We start from the raw sequence: 18276 nt of genomic DNA, 5'->3' as shown, positions 1-18276 counted from the left end.
AGAGAATGTTTTTTGTATACATGTTATTTTGAGTATTTATTGTTAAGAATACATACAGGTACTTTCTGACACCCATTTGATATCAACCAAGATCACATGGAACTGCTCCAGCCTCTTTGTTCTATGTGTCAATGGAAATATTAATTAAAATTGAATTCAAGTCTGGACTAGAATTCATTTGTCATGAATAACAATAATTACAGTCTTTCCACACAGTCTATATTCCAAACACAATATTTGTTATTCTAGCATGTTGTGGGGAATAGAACAAGAAACTGCAGTTCATACATAGAACAAAACATGCTGAAAAATTGGCCATAAGGTACTGCTAATGTCCCTTCCTGACAGTTGAAAGTCATCCTGTTTCCAAACCTTTTTTAAAAGATTGCTGTTTTTCTGTTTTACAAGATGAAGTTTTGGAAAGTGGAAGACACCCCCTGGAAAAATATGTCCATTCTAACTTGAAATCAGGCCAGTTTCATTTTGAAGGGGATTTAAAAATTATAGCAAGTCAGGAGGGGCCATTTGAATGCATTTTGGGTTTGGTAGGGGAGATTTTGAAAAACTGTCAGAACTTTTTTGATTCCCAACAAAACTGTGTTTTCTCCCGACAGTCAGGTTCCTTCGATAGTAACCTAGACTCTAAACGGAGGTTTTGGCCTCGGAGTTCTTTTTTACCTTCGCCAAGAACTCCGAGGCCAAAAACACTCCAATTCGTCATGGAGCTAGAAACAGACCCTTTCTAGCTCCATAGTTATAGTTCAGCTGTTCAGAGTCTAGGCTACTTCGATAGATGCGGCAACAAGAAAAAAGTAAGAATTTGCATGTTGGCCACTAGATGGCAGTATAACTGTAAAATGCTATTCGCCGGACAGTGTCATCATTTCCGCTTCAACCAACAGGGGCAACTTTGAAAGAGCTACACACTGTACCCCCTTCATTTTTAATCCTCTATGGTCGACTAAAGTGCGTTACTTGTGCCATGGATCTTGATCCAAGCCTTGTCGCTTCAGTGAACGAAGAGATAGCGCGGAAAGAGAGACTGCAGAAAAGACATTATTTCATGTTGAGCGAACTTCAGAACATGGCGAGAGATTTGCCCGGCCATTTCCAACAAAGGATCCCTTACGACATGCTCTCCCTCCTTGCTTCATCACTTCTCGATGAAACCGTGTTCGCCATCTTGAAAAATCTTGAAGAAATCCAACAGATGACTGAGAAGACTCTTCACGAGAAGCGAATGAGGGTTATTAATGCTCACACAACGGCCAAACAGGAACTTGCAAAGAAACACAAAGATGCCATTGAAGCTTGCCGCAATCGGCCTCATCACTTGCCAGTTGTCAAGGCAACATTTGACAGAGAAAAACGCGCCCTAGAACAGCAAATCGAAGAGGAAACGAAATTGATGCACCAGAGACTGATTTTGGAGTTGGATCAGAAAGTGAGCGAACAGCAGGTTACGCTAGAAAGGGCTGGAGTTGCCGGGTTTTATGTAACCAATAACCCACAGGAAGTGAGACTGCAGATGTACTTATTGGATATGATGATGAAAATAAGCAAAGCGGATTTACCGCCCTTGTAACTGTGCAAAGAATCGACAATCCTACCTCATTGACCCATATTGTGTATTATTTTTACATGATAGGAATTTTGTGTTTATATCGTATTGTACATATGGACCTGTCACTTAATATTTTTTCAATATTATTTGTACAATGGTAGTGATACAAACAGCAGACATGTATACATAGACATTTGATCGACACTGCCTGTTTTGCGTATTTCCCAGGCATATTTTCTGAGGCAAGCGGTATTCTCAAATCTAGACGGAATTGGATGTGTGGTGTTAGTTGCCCTGGCAATCAGCTTTTGACCCACTTTGCATCGTTCCTAAGCCAGCAAATCAGTCCGCAGCAGTTATAATGGGTAGCATTTTAAATGTCTTGTTTTTGTTATGTTCGATAAAGAATGCTTCCTCTCAAATTCATGTAAGATTTAGACAGTTCCCAGCATTGTGATGCTAGCAAATAAGATACATGTACATACACATGAAGAGATACCTGTGACCAATACATCTCTGCTGTCATTGATACGTCATCATTAGAATATTACAGATTACATGAACTGGTAGTGGGCTGAACCAAAGAAGTTTCAATGAAATGCTAAAATGACTCTAAGAGAGGTTACACAGATGTCAAAGTGACAACTGCAATTTAATGCCACCAAAATGCATGAACATGAACTAAAGCATTCAAAATACATCTTCAGTTTCTAGTGTTGAACTTTTAACATCGACATCAGATGAATGAGTGAAGTTGAAGTATTTCAGAGTTTCTTGAATAGCAAGTAAGAAATACCTGGATATAATACTACATTGGTCAAGATGAATGACCCTCTGTCATTAATAATCTATTGAATGTAAGACCTCTCTAATCAAGTGACATACAGTCACATAGAAATATCACTATTTCTGTCTCCAATTCATCTCTATCGATTCAACTCTTGAGATGAATGACAGCCACATCTTCCAGTTGTAACATTATTAGCGTTACATCGACGTTTTTACTATGGATCAATTCTGTAGGTGCATAATTCAGTTTGTCCTTTTTGTAATGTTAAGCAAAAGCGTGTTTAGTAAACTTTGTATCAAACTGTTTGATCATGTGACTTTCATTTAGAAAGACTATTCAATAGAGAAGCTTATTAACAAAGAATGTTGGAATTGATTCAGGGAAGGCAGTCATTGATTACAGTCTGCCAAATAATGTCAATTATTTTCTTATGCTATCATCATGTTGTATTTATAATTTTTATAGCTTGATCTTTAATGAAGTCTATGCTAAGGGTCTATGGTCTATGCAAGTGAAATAGTTGTATTACATACACATGTAATAGCATTGTGCAGTTTAATTACATATATTTAATTGTATATATATTCACTTATACACATACAAAAGACTTGAATACATCTCTAAATGGTTACACAGAAGATACTAGTAATTGTTTTCTGCAAAGGTTTTTCTATTTTTTTATTTATATTATGAAAGTTGTTTCATATCTTTTTTACAGTTTCAGATCATGTCTACATGTAGGAGTTTTCAGTTCATGCACCATGACATGATATCATTGTTATCAATAGTGCATCAAATAGAACATGGAAATGTGACATTTATCTGACAAGAGAACAAATTATTACTATTATTTTTATTGTACTTTAATTCAGGTCAACAAAGACCCATATCCAATGTAAAAAATGAGGAGCAGAATTAAATTTTACACACCAAAAATTCTGCGAATACATGATAATTCTAAAGTAAATCCAAAAGGATAAACGTAAAAATGCATCAGAATCATTACAACTACAAATTAAAGCATTCTTGCTCCCAAGTAGACGTGTGCTTTAAGTTAAAAAGCAACTTGCCACTTAAAAATCATCATGGTACATGTATTCTTTACATTGTTGCAGTAGCTGTGTCAGTTTCATTTGTGCTTTCTGAATTGTCAAGATAGATTTGGTATTTATATAAAGAAATAAAGGAAACAACAAAGTTGATAATTAACACATTTCGAAAGCCAAGTCGTCATGACATCTCTGTATTGATCGTCTCATCAATGTTTTTAATCTCAAATGTCAGAGTTTTCCACATGTAGCAATGGTGGATGACAAAAAGTACTTCATTTGAGTTCAGCTAGTGTTCATGTTGGGTTTCAGGCCCAAGGACAGGGTGCAAAGTCATCTTATAAGATGCATTTGACGATGACTGCACCGTATCAGTCCTGGATTAAGTTTTGACATCTGGTTACTGATTTATATTACTTTAAATAATTTCACAATGATATAAACTTACAATTGTGATACGATGAAACAACTACATATTTTTCAAAAGAGTTCCTTGTATATTTCATTTTCTTATTTTCAAAAAGGGGCATTATTTACCATGTACAAATCATATTTGGTGTATTCAAGCACAGACTTTGCATTATCATCTATCAAGTTTTGATCTAAATGACTAGATGAATGAATTTCTCTTATAAAATACCTTTAGTAAGTATTTTGATGATTGTGTGATATGTTGCCTGAAAAGTATGTTTAGCAGACATACAAGAAAATTAGTATTAGCAGGTAATTAATGGTTTAAGTGCATGCATGGTGACTACCATATATAGTTGATTTTTTCTGTCATGGAACACTTGACTGCTGTCTCCTTGTGTTGTACATGAAAATAAGTACAGTACAACTTTTTAAAGTTTCTCTGCAAATATGTGTGCTTTGTTCTGAAAAATAATAACAGTAATAAGTTACTCTCCCGAATGTTTTAATTAAAACCTATTACTCAATAATGAAAACACTACCGTGTACAACTATTGGTACAAAATGAGAAAAAGACTGAAAAATAGTTGTCATATAGGCACTAATCGAGTTCAGCCTCTAAATATTCTTTTGTGGATTTTTTAGATACTTAAAAAGTTAAAACGTTTCAAATTTTTGCCAAGTAATATTTTTAACATTCTTCACCTTCATAGTGTAGGTTGAGTACTTTTGGATGCGCTGTACAACTAACTGTACAATGAGCACTGTGTGTCTGACAGGTAGTGACAATGCATCATGGGTAAGCAAGGTCGCCATTTTGTGACGTCATCTTCGACTGCGTGCATCAAATTGACGTGGCAGGAGCGACGTATCCAAAGATCGAGTCAAAAACACCTACAAAGCAGCGATTTTTGGTCCCTCTGGCGTAAGAGTCGTTCGGTACTTCATTTAAACATTCAAGGAACTAATCAAACCACAACTTTAACTGTATCGGTTTAAAGAACGAAAATGGGCTTATCGTTGTCCGGCCTCTTCACTCGCCTTTTTGGGAAGAAACAAATGAGAATTTTGATGGGTAAGTGTTCATGTTCATAGCCACAGCAACATGGCTGTGAGGAATATCTCAGCAATATAGTGTCATCTACCAAAGTCTGTGTTGGTTTTCACGCTTTAGTATTTCTTCCGTATTTATTGGTTCGGTAAAACCGTTCAGAAGGAGCTAAAAATCTAAAAAATTCATATAATACCGCAGATCATGCTGATAATGATCTTGTACTCCAGTCTATGGATTATGGCCTCACCGGCCGGCGGCACAGCATCGGCCTTTGTCAACGTAAGTTTTTATGGAGATTGAATGCTATCCGGCGATCGCAGCCTCTTGTAGTTCGGACTAAAATCATTGTGATCCAATAGGGTTGTATTTGGTATACCTCAAATTGGTAAAGTAAAGGCCCTCGAAGACAATATGAACCAGGAAGTGTTGAAACCTCCATTGATTTTACGATGAGGTACGTCAGCACTACCGGTGATCGTACTTTGTAGACTTGTGTCCTCGGATACCATAGCACAAACATTAAGGTTCTGAAGGCATTAACTAAGTCTGTGCATGCTACAGACTTCACCAGTCTGATCTTACAGTTCCTGAAATGATGTGGCAATTATCGTCTGGCGTAAATTACAAAAATTCAAAGTGCACAGCTGTGAGTTTATTATTATGACATCATGAATATGAAAGCACGGGATATTTTAAGAAATATAAAATACCGCTATTATATTTGTAATCAGTACTGTCTGGTAAAATGTCACCTTGGTAACATTCTATCAAATAGATTGGCATTCACCAATCATATATTAAACTCAGTGTGGCTGGTTGATCAAGTCTGTCCATGCATGGAGTAGTCTTGCATGCCAGACCTGGAACCTGCATGCGGAGTGAGGGGCGAAGCCGCGAGCTGCAAGTAACCGCAGGTTACGAGGTCTGGCTAGAACCAACTGCTCAGGAATGTGATGACATCAAAAGTGGGCCGTCTTCCTATGCTAATAAGTATAACTTTGGACCACTGTGTACAGGCGACCATAACGCACTTTCACTCTATGTGCCCACCATGTTTCATATACCCACGCCGAAAAAACACTCCAGTAAAAATCTGCGGCGAGAATTTATTTGTGAGGCCATTTACCACCAGGTCATCAACAGTCGAATGGGGCCAAAAGTCTGAGCTTCGTTGGAACGAAGCAAAAGGAAAATGTAAACTCCATGGAAGATGATGTCGACGATCGGCAATCGCAAACATTGAAGCAACGCCCAGAGCAATCATAAAATGACAGATTTGCCATATCATGTCGGCAAATTCACGGAAACGTTGTTTCCCTTCCAGATAATCTGTCATAGCTACCTCCTGCTTCGGTGTCAGGCTGTCCATCACTGTTTTCTTCAATGGAATTGAGTGTTTTTGCACTTTTTTTTTTCATTTCATCACGGTTGCTGGGGATAGAGTAACCGTGATTTCATGAAGTCGTACTGAGGTCAACGTAGGGTAGTTTACTTCAAATGAAACATTTCTGGATGAATGACACAATCATTCATTTGAGTTCAAAAGGCCATTTTTAGACGCTGCGCCTACAATATGAATAAGCAATAGATGTGCTCTTTCATCTAGCCGATTTTCAAAGCATTCTATTGGACAGTATATAAGTAGCATGTTGGTTCTAGCCAGACCTCGTAACCTGCGGTTACTCGCACCTCGCGGCTTTGCCGCTCGTGCTACATGCAGGTTCGAGGTCTGGCATGCAAGACTATGCATGGAGCTACTCTTTTGGCACTTGAGCTCCATGGTCCATGAACTGGATAACTTTGATGGGCCCTCTGTTTATATGACTTGTGCAGATGTGGACTTTTGATTCGGAAGTCCACTCACTTGAATAAGATGAACATCTTTGAGAAAGGACAAGTTTCTACTATATCAGTATATGTAGATGGGGTCTCTGATGAGAAATGATGGAAAGAGACTGTGGCATTGACAGGCTCAGTGCATGTGATATTGCCGTATAATGATGCAAAACCAAGAGCCAGCAACTTTTCAGTGTGTAGAGTAAGATACAAAGTGAATGCTTATGATGGTGAAGTTCTAGACAAACAGTTTGCTACTGATGGCTATCTGCATGTACAGGCTACATGTATAGGCTATTGAGATCAATGGATGACAATTTACATACACTATGTATATGAACATTTCTGATCAAGGAAACAATGTCACATTGTTTGATTCATGTACATGTTGTAACACATATTGTGTGTTTCATATTTAAACATAGAAACACCTTAATAAATTACAAGTTTGCTTCTCGTGAAAATAACTTTTTATAATTAGTGTTCTCCATCAAGGTTTTTGTCTCTGACAACGCTACTATGTATGTAACATGTATGTGCAATCATAAAATCCAGTTTGTATGGTAATTGTCCCTTTAATTTCATTAGAACTCTCTCAAGAAAGTTGCTAAGGAAAACGTGTACACTTGATCTGTACAGGATGAGGGTATACCACATGGTGAGCAGAGCTAACAGTGTGACTTTATTTGCTTAACAAAATACTTTATCACATACCAGAATAAAAATGTTAACTTCAAACAGGATGGTGTATGTCAGATGGTTCCTATTCATAGTTACATCAGTTTGCTTGCATCTATAGATTTTGTGTTTTATTGTGCCAGTGTAGGATATAATGTTCTGAGCTAACCCCATTGACAATGTGACCAGGTACATGCATTACTGTTTGTCACAATCTGTGACTTCCTGCAAGTTACACCTTTCAGTCAGTCAGTGTGTTATATTTTTCAATATTTGCATGCCGTTCACACCTGTGACCTAGTACCTGTGATATTATTGTTATGCTCCCAATGGTTGGTCAGTAAGATGGACAAATCACACTGTAAAACGGTAAATATACCTGTCAAAACACTGGTACATTGAAGTCCTGTTCTAGAGTTACTTACAGTGCAGTGAACCAACTGATTCAATAGAATGAATCACCAAAATCCTCATTTTTGTTTCCTAGTAATAGGGATATTGTAGATTGCAATCAGTATAACTCACAAAACGGGGTATGAAATAGAACATTTTGGTTATATCTTATGCAAAGTGGGTCTCAAATGTCAACGGATCAAATATCGAATATACCATAGCAGCTTTACTGAATCTTGAGTTGGACAACGATGCAGTATGGAAAGTATCTGTCACCAGAATAGGCAAATTTTAAAGTGTAGTGAAATATCAGTACATTATTTACCAGGGAAAGACACTAAGGGTTGTCCGATTGCCCGGGGCAAGTGAAAGTCGCGTTCGGGCAAGTGAACCTCCGATGCCACTTGCCCGACGGGACAAGTGAAAAAAATAATACCTAGAAATCGAATTCACGAGAGCGATTTTCTGGTGAGGGAACACGGACTTAAACAACAAAAAATTTTCATGTTATGTCATTGTGAACATTTCCATAAGATTTTTCATAAAATTGCATGAAGAGTTGATGAAAGAATCATGTAATCGCTTTCAATAAAATGCAGTTCAAACAATACCACCGGTTAAATACCGTACGCTGATTTTGCATATGAAAAAGCTGTTCAGCTGGTGGAGCGTACGTTCACCAAAGTTCATTGCATTGACTGTGAGGTTACGGTGTCTCACAATATGTTGATACGGTCAAAAAAAGAAACACACAGCGGTTTTTGTGCTTTGTATGAACGTTTATAATGATGTAAAAATAAAGTCCAGTGGTGAAAAATCACCACAAAAAGGGACTTTTACTAAAACGTAATCTTCAATGTTAACTTGTTAAGTGACAGTGAGTGGCATCGTGGCAAGACCGCATGCAATGAAAGTCATGAGCAAGCTTTGGTGTCAACGGGTCCAGTCTTTTCAATGAACACTGACTTAATTTTCAGGTCAATAAGCTAAAAGTTACTTGTCCGTGGCGACCAACCTCTCTGTTTGAGAATTTTCCCATTCTAAAATGACTGTCAAGAAGCAATTGGAGCGAGTTTGACATCGAGAATTCATCTTGAAAGACACATAGAAAACCACCGACGCCCTAGGTTGTTGGTTTAAATTCTATTTAGTCTGCGCATGAGCATTAAAAAGACCACCTAGGTTATTAGAAAAACATAGGATACTGGTATAGTGCAATGGTAATCCAAACTTCATAGGGCTTATGTATGATGTCAGCGCAGTAAAAACATGAAAAAGAAGTACATTATTTTTCAGAAGCTTCAAAACATTCCTTTATAGCTGCAGATTTTTTTCTTTCTGTATATATAAGTTAAAACTTTTAACTGCAAAAATACTTTGAAGGTACAATTAAAATGGCTGTTATTATTTGTACATTAAGACCTAGGAAAGTAAACATACAAACATATGAACTGTTAGAATTTTTTCTATGAATATGAAAGCCCCACTAGCTGTAAATCTTGAAATTTGTTGACCTAAAAAGGCTTCCTATTTTTTCTGGTTTTCTTTAAATTCTACCCATTAATAGGATATAGTCTTTTGCAGCTTTACAAAACATTCTTTAGTGAAAAATTGGACAAGTAAGTTTACATTTTAACCATTATTTTGATTTCCCACCATACTACAAAGAAAACAAAACATTCAACACTATGCATTACATTGGACTACTCTGTTGTTTCCGTGAATATTCAAATGCATATATGCACGGTGTACACTGTTTTTTGCTATATTTGCATTGGGTGCCATTTTACGTTTGGGCACACATTATCTTTCTTGTTCAAAATTGCACATGCAGTCTCACTGGGCAGTTAAAATACTTGTATTCCAACCCCTCAAAGAGCACATTCCCAAATCTTGTTTTAGTTCAGAAGTATAATCACATAAAGAATGCTATATGATACTGCTAGGGGGCTTTGATAATTAATTTAATATAAATGAGCCATCCAGCACTCTTAGAAGTGTGAGGAGAACCTATGAAAATGTCTGACATTTTCTCATGATAACATGATAATTTTCAAAATAAAGTGTGTGAAATGAAAAAAACAATGTTTTTAGCTTTTTTCAAACACTTAATTATACTGGGCAAGTGGTTTTCCAATTCGGGCAAGTGACCGAACCCCCCACTTGCCCGAAGGACAAGTGGATAAAAAAATAAGTGTCTTTCCCTTATTTAACCCTCAACTTATAGACAAGAGTTAGCAAAATACAGTGTTGATATGTTGATTACAGACAGTCAGTCTCAGAATGTTAATTTGCTTCAGAATGAAAATAAATGCAAACTAGTGCCTGCTTGAATCGGAGTGTCAGCAAGTGAAACCCAAGGCTGACATTGTTATCATATGCTAGTTCACTTAACCAACTTCTTCATAAGTAGATATCATTTTCTGGCTCAGATATCTATCTATGTGTGAGCTTTAAAGCCAGTAGAAAGAAAATACCTGATCTAGAGATACATGCAGCCAAGATTTTCATAATTTAACATTACTGCTGATAAATACACATAAGAAGTTTCATTTTCATCATTATTTAGAACGGTTTTGACTGTTGTGCAATGCACCACATCATACAGTGAAACTGATTGTATTATAAAGAGATATTTCATTTGAGAGATCAGAGACTGTGTAAATTTGTATTTGAAATATCTCCCTCAATGGCAGTTAATTTAGGCATTTGCACTACAGTAATACTCAGTATGCTTTCAGATATCTTTATTGGTAACATTTTATGAAGCATAGACAAAATGCAAATAATGTGTGAAAACTGCAGCGCCCTCTATGGTCTAGCTCATTTCATTTTTAGAAGTGCTCAATAATGACTTAGGTACATATGGAGCATAATGTTATAAGATTGTCAGGAAATACTCTTTATCCATGGTTCTACAGACATGTTTTCAAAAAATCAATGATCCACCAGCACATATTTGTTCATAGTGCTATTGTGAATGAAGAAATCACAATTTAAATTTAAATTTACAATTTAATACAAAGTTGTTCATTTTCCAAGTCTTTGTACCAAAGTGTTATCTGTTAGGCAGTTGTCAAATGTCATCTTTAATGCAACCAAAGATGTATAGCCATATGATTGCAACACAGACATAAATATTCATCATGGACTAACACATTCAGCAACCGTTAGAGACCTTGTTCTCCATACTACTCTCCAGAGGGAGGACAAGTAAGATTAGCTGTGTGAGTCACCGGTGATGGCTGTCAGAGTGGCTTAGGTCATCATCGAGGACATAACAGTAATTGCTCTCTTAAAAAAATTAATTGCCACGCCTCTCAAGGTTTTTAAATCAGGATATAATTATCAATTGTGTCATATATCAATTAAAGTTTGCATTGCAATAAACTAATACATTTTCTTTCTCTCAAGTTTGGATAACTACATCTTTTGAGAATGGCAGTGTGACAGACTGGTAAAACATGAGGAATATTTGATCAAAGTGTTACATTCTCAGTGGCTTTGCGGATTCAATTGATCTTACATACTCCAGACATGTAGAAAATAACCGGCAGCCGGCAAAAACAACCAGCTGTCAGAAAATTTACTGGCTGTGAAAATTTAGTTTTAGTGAAAAATCTGGAAATTTTGCACAAACTTTCATGTACACATAGACTACTTATAACTGCCTGTACTTTTATTTTTGCCACCTGTAACCAAAATTTTCTACATTCCTGTTAGTCTGCAAGCATTTTATGGACAGCCATATGGCAAAATGACTAGCAAGAAGTGCAGGTCATTTTATAGTGAGATGATGGGAAGTGAATGAGCAATTCATTTGTTGAGGAATACTGCTATTGTAAAACACAACATTACATCTAACTAAGGTTCTCTCCATGTTTTCTAAATCATAGGTATATGGCAGGCTCGTTCTCCTGTTCTATTGAACCTTAAATGTTTGTGGTGACAAGAATATTGATTGGAACTGTGATGAATTATAGATTTGAAGGCAGTCTGTTGTTTTATGCTTCATTAAATATGTGTGGCTGCATTTGCATCAAAATTAAATGTACTTTTAAATTATATTTTGAGTTAAACCTTACTTTCTTTCAAGAGAATGCTGGTTTAATTTTTGACATAAAGGCAGAAATGTCATCAGCCAGGATTATACATAAATATCCTATGAAGAAAGATAAATTGAGTGTTCATCATTTTCCTTCATACTCTACAGTTGACATTTGTAGATCTGTATTTATAGAACAGATGTGTTGCTTCACATTGACTAACTTTTGTTAAATGTTGAATTTCAGTTGGTCTTGATGCAGCCGGTAAAACAACTATATTATACAAATTAAAATTAGGAGAAGTTGTCACCACCATCCCAACAATTGGTAAGTAAGCAAAGACAGTCTGTATATGTCTCCAAACCATTGACAACAAAGCTTTTTCAGATTGTTCACTTACAAAACATATTATCAGCATTTTCCAGTTTTTTGTACTGCTGGGAGACAACAGTCGAACAATTATTCTGTTGTGTGAAAAAAGAAATTCAGAAAGACTTGCTTACCTCAGTGCCATGAAAGTGATTTGAAGAGGTGATAAAACTTTTTTGCCTGAGCTATACTGGAGTTTGCTTACATTTTATCACTGAATTTCACAGTTCTAAATTTTCTTTTATGGGAAGTACTGTAGGTTTGATGTCAGGTGCAAAGGTTTTGTTTGCCAATATGCATGGTATAATTATCCACAGCCAATAGAGCTGAAGATATAGAATTGTTGATCAGAGAGTGTCATAATACTTTATGGACATGGCAGCAAATCCTCGTGAATCTGTAGTCAGATACTTATTATTACAGGTATAGAGCCAATTCTACAAATAAAATATAGTTTATTTGTTGATGGACCCTTCTGAACAGTACAAGTGTTATCATGTCATGAAAGACTGGTTATCCAAACCCTCTAGCTCTGCAAATGTACCAACCTTGTACAAAACATTCTTTTGATACATTGATTCTCACCGATGTCGCAATCATGTGTGCTTTACTATCCCAGAGAAGGCAAAGTCTCCAGAAAAAAAATATCAGAAATTGCCGACAAAAATTGTTGGTTGTATCTCATAGCAGAGGCAAAATTTTAATGACATACATAGTATAATGTATCATAGCGTTTCCTTGAAAAGCAATCTGGTGATAGCGTGACCTTCACAAAGATCCCATGGGTATTTGGCACACATGGAGAGACTATTCATGCATCAAATTGGTTTTTGAGGCAAGTAGAAACCATAGGCTGAAATGGATGTTATGCAATACTTGTGTGAAAAAAAACACTTCCCCAGCCATTGTAGGGCTTGCTATCATCTGTCTGATCTTCTGTATTTCAGGTTTTAATGTAGAAACAGTGGAATACAAGAATATAAGTTTTACAGTGTGGGATGTCGGCGGACAGGACAAAATCAGACCTCTTTGGAGACACTACTTCCAGAACACTCAGGTAAATAAACCCTCTCTGTATTGCACATCTATGAACTGTATTTTACATACTTCTCAGATCGTCATGTTCATAGCATGTCACTGACTCTGTTCCTGACTGACTTCATGTGTATGCATTAATACAGTTATCATCCATGCTAGATTCTTTGCAAATGAATTAAGAGAGATCTATTATGTTTACAGTACCATGCCAGTAATTTTAATGGGACTGTTGCTTAAATTTTGATATTTAAGGTAGAAAGGCTGAAATAAACAAAGTGCCATAACAATGGATATGCCATAACAATGGATATTCCATGACAATGGATATTCCATGACAATGGATATTCCATAACAATGGATATTCCACAACAATGGATATTCCATGACAATGGATATTCCATGACAATGGATATTCCATAACAATGGATATTCCATAACAATGGATATCCCATAACAATGGATATGCCATAACAATGGATATTCCATAACAATGGATATTCCATGACAGTGGATATTCCATGACAGTGGATATCCCATGACAATGGATATTCCATAACAATGGATATCCCATGACAATGGATATGCCATAACAATGGATATTCCATGACAGTGGATATTCCATGACAATGGATATTCCATGACAGTGGATATTCCATGACAATGGATATTCCTTATTATGGATATCCTATGACAATGGATATCCCGTAACAATGGCTATCCCATAACGATGGATATTCCAAACAATGGATATTCCATGACAGTGGATATCCCATAACAATGGATATTCCATGACAATGGATATTCCATGACAGTGGATATTCCATGACAATGGATATTCCATATCAATGGATATCCCATAACAATGGATATTCCATGACAATGGATATTCCATGACAGTGGATATTCCATGACAATGGATATCCCATGACAATGGATATTCCATGACATTATACCATCTTAACTCTCTGTAACTCTTCTATCCTGCTCTTCAGGGTCTGATATTTGTTGTAGACAGTAACGATAGAGAACGTGCTGTTGAAGCACAAGAAGAACTTAATAAAATGGTGAGTATTTGACTTTCAGTGGGATTGCCTTTGGTGTTAAAACAGATCATGTTATCAGTTTTAAAAGATGCTTTAGCCAAAGCCATGTTATTTTTTGAGGGGAATGATTTTGTGTCACTTGTGTTCAAATTGTGAATTAATTTCCACATCTTGCACATTTGATCAAGTTTCAAGTGTTTAGCCTGCATATGGGTTTTCAAATGGTGGAAAGAACACAATTGTCGAAACCTCTCACTTTTTTTGAAGCAAATTTATTGAGCAGACCAAATCAAACTTTCATGTCAGTGGATGACAGGCAGTCTTCACTTCGGCACACCAACTTGGACTTGAGTAGAAGAAGATTTCTACCTGTAATAAAAACCCTAGACATGTGCACAACCAGTTTGAAAATGTAAATACCACGTCTCTCTTTCCCCACAGCTTAATGAGGATGAGCTTCGAGATGCAATTTTACTAGTATTCGCCAACAAGCAAGATCTGCCCAATGCAATGCCAGTTTCAGAAGTTACAGAAAAGTTGGGTCTTAATTTACTTAGGAACAGAAAGGTAAGAAGTGAACCATTATTTCTGAAGTCACTCACAGATGTGAAAGTAACACAGGTACACAGTGTCCATGTTTCCAGTACTGCTGTCTCTGCCTGGAAGTAATAACCCCTCCACCAATATGGTTTGGCCCAAACACATTATTATTAATGGCGATTGTTGACCTATTTACAGGGAATTCAAGTAACAGGTTACACTGTTTTGATGAACAGTCAGTCACTTTTAATGAAAATAAATACATACATCTGAGTCCAGATTTTATGGCAGAATATGCCACATGGACAGACATTCAGACAATTGAATTTTCCCAATACCTATAAAGGTAGACCATAAGGTCTACCACTTGTGGAAGCTCATTTTAAAGCTCTTGGAGTGAGAGAAATTTTCACAGTTGTAGGTTTTTGGAAAGCTAAAATTTAATTTTCTCCTTAGAGTTAACATAGGGATGGCGGCCATTTTGGATTTCAAATATCAGTAAATGTAGTTCTTTAGCAGCAAGATTTCCACAGCAACCCTCAATTTTTATTCTTGATTTTGAAAGAGTGGTTGAAAGTTGCCTTGCAGCAAGTTCAAGCAAGAGTTTTGTTTCGATGTGCAAACTACCTTTAACTTATCAGTTTTATGTCATGTATGTTTACTTATTCTGAATTTTTTGTTGTTTTTTTCAGTGGTACATCCAAAGTGCGTGTGCAACTCAAGGAGATGGCCTGTACGAAGGTTTAGACTGGCTTTCCAATGAACTTTCACAGTGAAAAAATGATTAAAAAAACACAAAACAAAACAAAACAGATTGACCAACCAGCTTGTAAACATCTATTTATTGACTGTTAGCTTCCCAAAGTGTTGGGAAGTAATAAAAACAGTAGTAGAAGGCAGAGAGACAGCGCAACGTAGTGTAGCTTGTTCTATACAATCCCTGTACATTTAAAGTTACCTTCTATAGGCAAACATTGCACCAATTTTCCATTTGAAGTTCAGTAGATGTTCAGTATAATTTGGCATTCTTTTTTTCAAAGTGGTTCAGTAGTCTCTCTGCCTTGTACCTGTAATTGCCGAATGGTGGAAATATTCCCGGCAGATTTGCATAACGGTAGGAACATTCTCTACTGATTATGAAAACTAGGTGAAATCAACTTTTTTCCATTTTTTAAAACAAAAAAGCAGTCTAGCTATCTTCATCTTTCTGATTGCACTCTGAAATTGGGGTCGGGGTTGGTTTATTTTGCAGTTCCAGCATGTGTAGGAACAGGACTCTGATAGAGAAGGGGAAGTTATGGATGACCATTCACTTATTGTGGATGGCCACTCTCATATACATGTCTGTGCTTCTAGTTATCCAATTAGCCAATATAATCATTAAAATAAGCTTTTATTGCAAAAATAGTAAAGAAAAAAAGAAATTGGGTATCAGAGAAAGTTGTAAAATGTGTCATAATCAAATGTAATTCCGAACACCAAGACTTGTAAGAAGGCTGTCTTTTATACTGTGAGGAAGTTTTGAAAAAAATTTTTTTTTGTTTCTTGTGAAAATCTTTAAAATTCTCATGCTCTTGTCTTTGTGTTGAGGGGGTGTTTAAGCAGGTGGAATAATGTGTTTCTCAGTCACCCATGACCCTGAAACCCCCCTTTGTCCAGTAATTATTTTGTATGACTTGATAATCTACTGTTGTGGATTTACCTACTTGAAATGTGGAATAGGGGTGACAGGTTTGTGTCGAATGGTTGGACTCTGCTGACAGTTTGTGTACATAACATTGCATAGTAGAGGAATGTTAGGTGGACCACATCAGTGGAAAACCACTTCCAAGATATCTAACTTTGAAGAGCTTGTACAAACTTCAAGAAAATATGTATCCTCTGGCAGACCAATGACAGCATTGTTTGAATAGCCGATCAGATCTGTGGCATTCATATTTTGAAATGGAAAAAACCTGTTGTATGACAGAGATATACAAAAAAGTCTTGTCTGAAAGTAAATAAATAATAAATAATAGATTGGAGTTAAAACATCCCATACTGTCTGTCTCTCCACATGAATTGTCATGCTTTGGTTTAATCCTATCACAGTCCCTCAACAAATCCCCTGCAAACAACAGATGAAACCTGTATGCTTATTCCGCGTTCAGTGTTGAAAAGTTTTGCATGGGATAACCTTATTTCCTTGTGGTAGCCAAACAAGCATGTATGGAAATTTTGGTTCATTTTTAAAATCGTCATGAGTACTAATGTAATTTGTTTGTCAAAAGTGATGTCAGATCTGTGTACAAATTTTTGTCTTCATTTAAATATTTCAAGCAGTCCTTGAAGCTGTACTGTTCCTTCCAGAGTGAGAAAAAGAGAGAATACCCTAAGAAAATAAAAACACTTGCTTTGATATCGTGAGTGAAATTGTAGTCTCTATTTTTGTATAACACGTATTTATCACATCTTGATCTCAGGTAAGACTTCAACTTGCCCAACTACTGACAATCTTTTTTTAAACACTTTCTTCCTCAAAATGGTCTGTCTAGTCCACAAGTAATCACCCATTGGTTTGAATTTTTTACTCTCACTATTGAGTAATAATTACATGCATGGCTTTTATTAAAGACATGTAGAGTTGTTACACCCATATCAGTTGCGGGAGTCATAATGGTTTGTTTACATTTTTTGTAAGCTTCCAGAAGAACTGCCACCAGCATTGCTCAAACTACAGTCCCACCACCCAAGGAGGGGCTGTGCTCAAACTACAGTCCCACCATCCAAGGAGGAGCTGTGGTCCACTGTGCTCAACCATTGAAACAGCACAGCACTAAAATCTATGTTGAAATTCTACCATCCCATGTGTCAATCAATCTAGTTTATCCTGTTATTAATGGTGCACAAGTCTCCAATATTTTCTTATTTCTACAATGAACAGGAATATGGGATTTTTTTTATCTTTTATTAAAATACATACTTCAATAACAAACATTTGCATTTAACATCAAGTAAGTTTCCAAATAGCAAGTTACTTAGATTTTTAATAGGACTGTATGAATTTTATTGCCATGGATAGTCGTACATTTCAGAGTAAAGACTATATTTTGTTCTGCAAGTTGAAATATTATTATCCATTTGCCAATATTTGCGAATAGTCCATTTACTAATCAGTATAAGAAAATTAACAAAGTTTTCATCACCCTGAGAAAAATTATTCATACAACAAAGTTCAATGTTTTTTTTTCTTTTATATACATTGGCTTTTTCAACAGGATATATTCTTTATTACTCCAGACAACTTTAGCAATTTCGAGGGTGTCGATCTCCTTAAAAACTTCACAATCCATAGACATTCTTTTGTTCCATAAGTAGAGAAATTTATTACACGGAGTAATCTGTGACAAAAATTTCCAACTAAATTCTATTAATTTCAACTCTTTTGTTGGTGATTTTGTTAGACTCCAACATGCAGGGAAATAT

At 36.2% G+C, this 18276-nt stretch overlaps 2 protein-coding genes across 2 annotated transcripts; both read left to right on the top strand.

The window, feature by feature from the left end:
• The first annotated feature begins 868 nt into the window (after positions 1–868).
• On the top strand, positions 869–4253 carry LOC139135800 (protein DGCR6-like). The gene has a single exon (XM_070703504.1). It carries the CDS (start codon positions 983–985, stop codon positions 1583–1585), a length of 603 nt encoding a protein of 200 aa, XP_070559605.1. The 5' UTR covers positions 869–982; the 3' UTR covers positions 1586–4253.
• Positions 4254–4625: 372 nt separating this feature from the next.
• LOC139135801 (ADP-ribosylation factor 4) lies at positions 4626–17217 on the top strand. The gene is made up of 6 exons (XM_070703506.1): positions 4626–4889; positions 12068–12148; positions 13138–13247; positions 14221–14292; positions 14713–14838; positions 15504–17217. The coding sequence occupies exons 1-6, from the start codon at positions 4823–4825 to the stop codon at positions 15585–15587; spliced, it is 540 nt and encodes a 179-aa protein (XP_070559607.1). The 5' UTR covers positions 4626–4822; the 3' UTR covers positions 15588–17217.
• The last annotated feature ends 1059 nt before the right edge of the window (positions 17218–18276 follow it).

Source organism: Ptychodera flava, chromosome 6 (genome assembly GCF_041260155.1).
Source record: "Ptychodera flava strain L36383 chromosome 6, AS_Pfla_20210202, whole genome shotgun sequence".
Lineage (NCBI taxonomy): Eukaryota > Metazoa > Hemichordata > Enteropneusta > Ptychoderidae > Ptychodera > Ptychodera flava.
The sequence above is the reverse complement of the archived record's forward strand: the minus strand, read 5'-3'. Positions and strand labels throughout refer to the sequence as shown.

Bases quoted from the DNA above. Each gene is read 5' to 3' on its own strand.
- LOC139135800 (XM_070703504.1), top strand. From the start codon at position 983: ATGGATCTTGATCCAAGCCTTGTCGCTTCAGTGAACGAAGAGATAGCG.
- LOC139135801 (XM_070703506.1), top strand. From the start codon at position 4,823: ATGGGCTTATCGTTGTCCGGCCTCTTCACTCGCCTTTTTGGGAAGAAA. The intron at 4,890-12,067 runs GTAAGTGTTCAT...GTTGAATTTCAG, and splicing joins ACAAATGAGAATTTTGATGG to TTGGTCTTGATGCAGCCGGT. The intron at 12,149-13,137 runs GTAAGTAAGCAA...TCTGTATTTCAG, and splicing joins CACCACCATCCCAACAATTG to GTTTTAATGTAGAAACAGTG.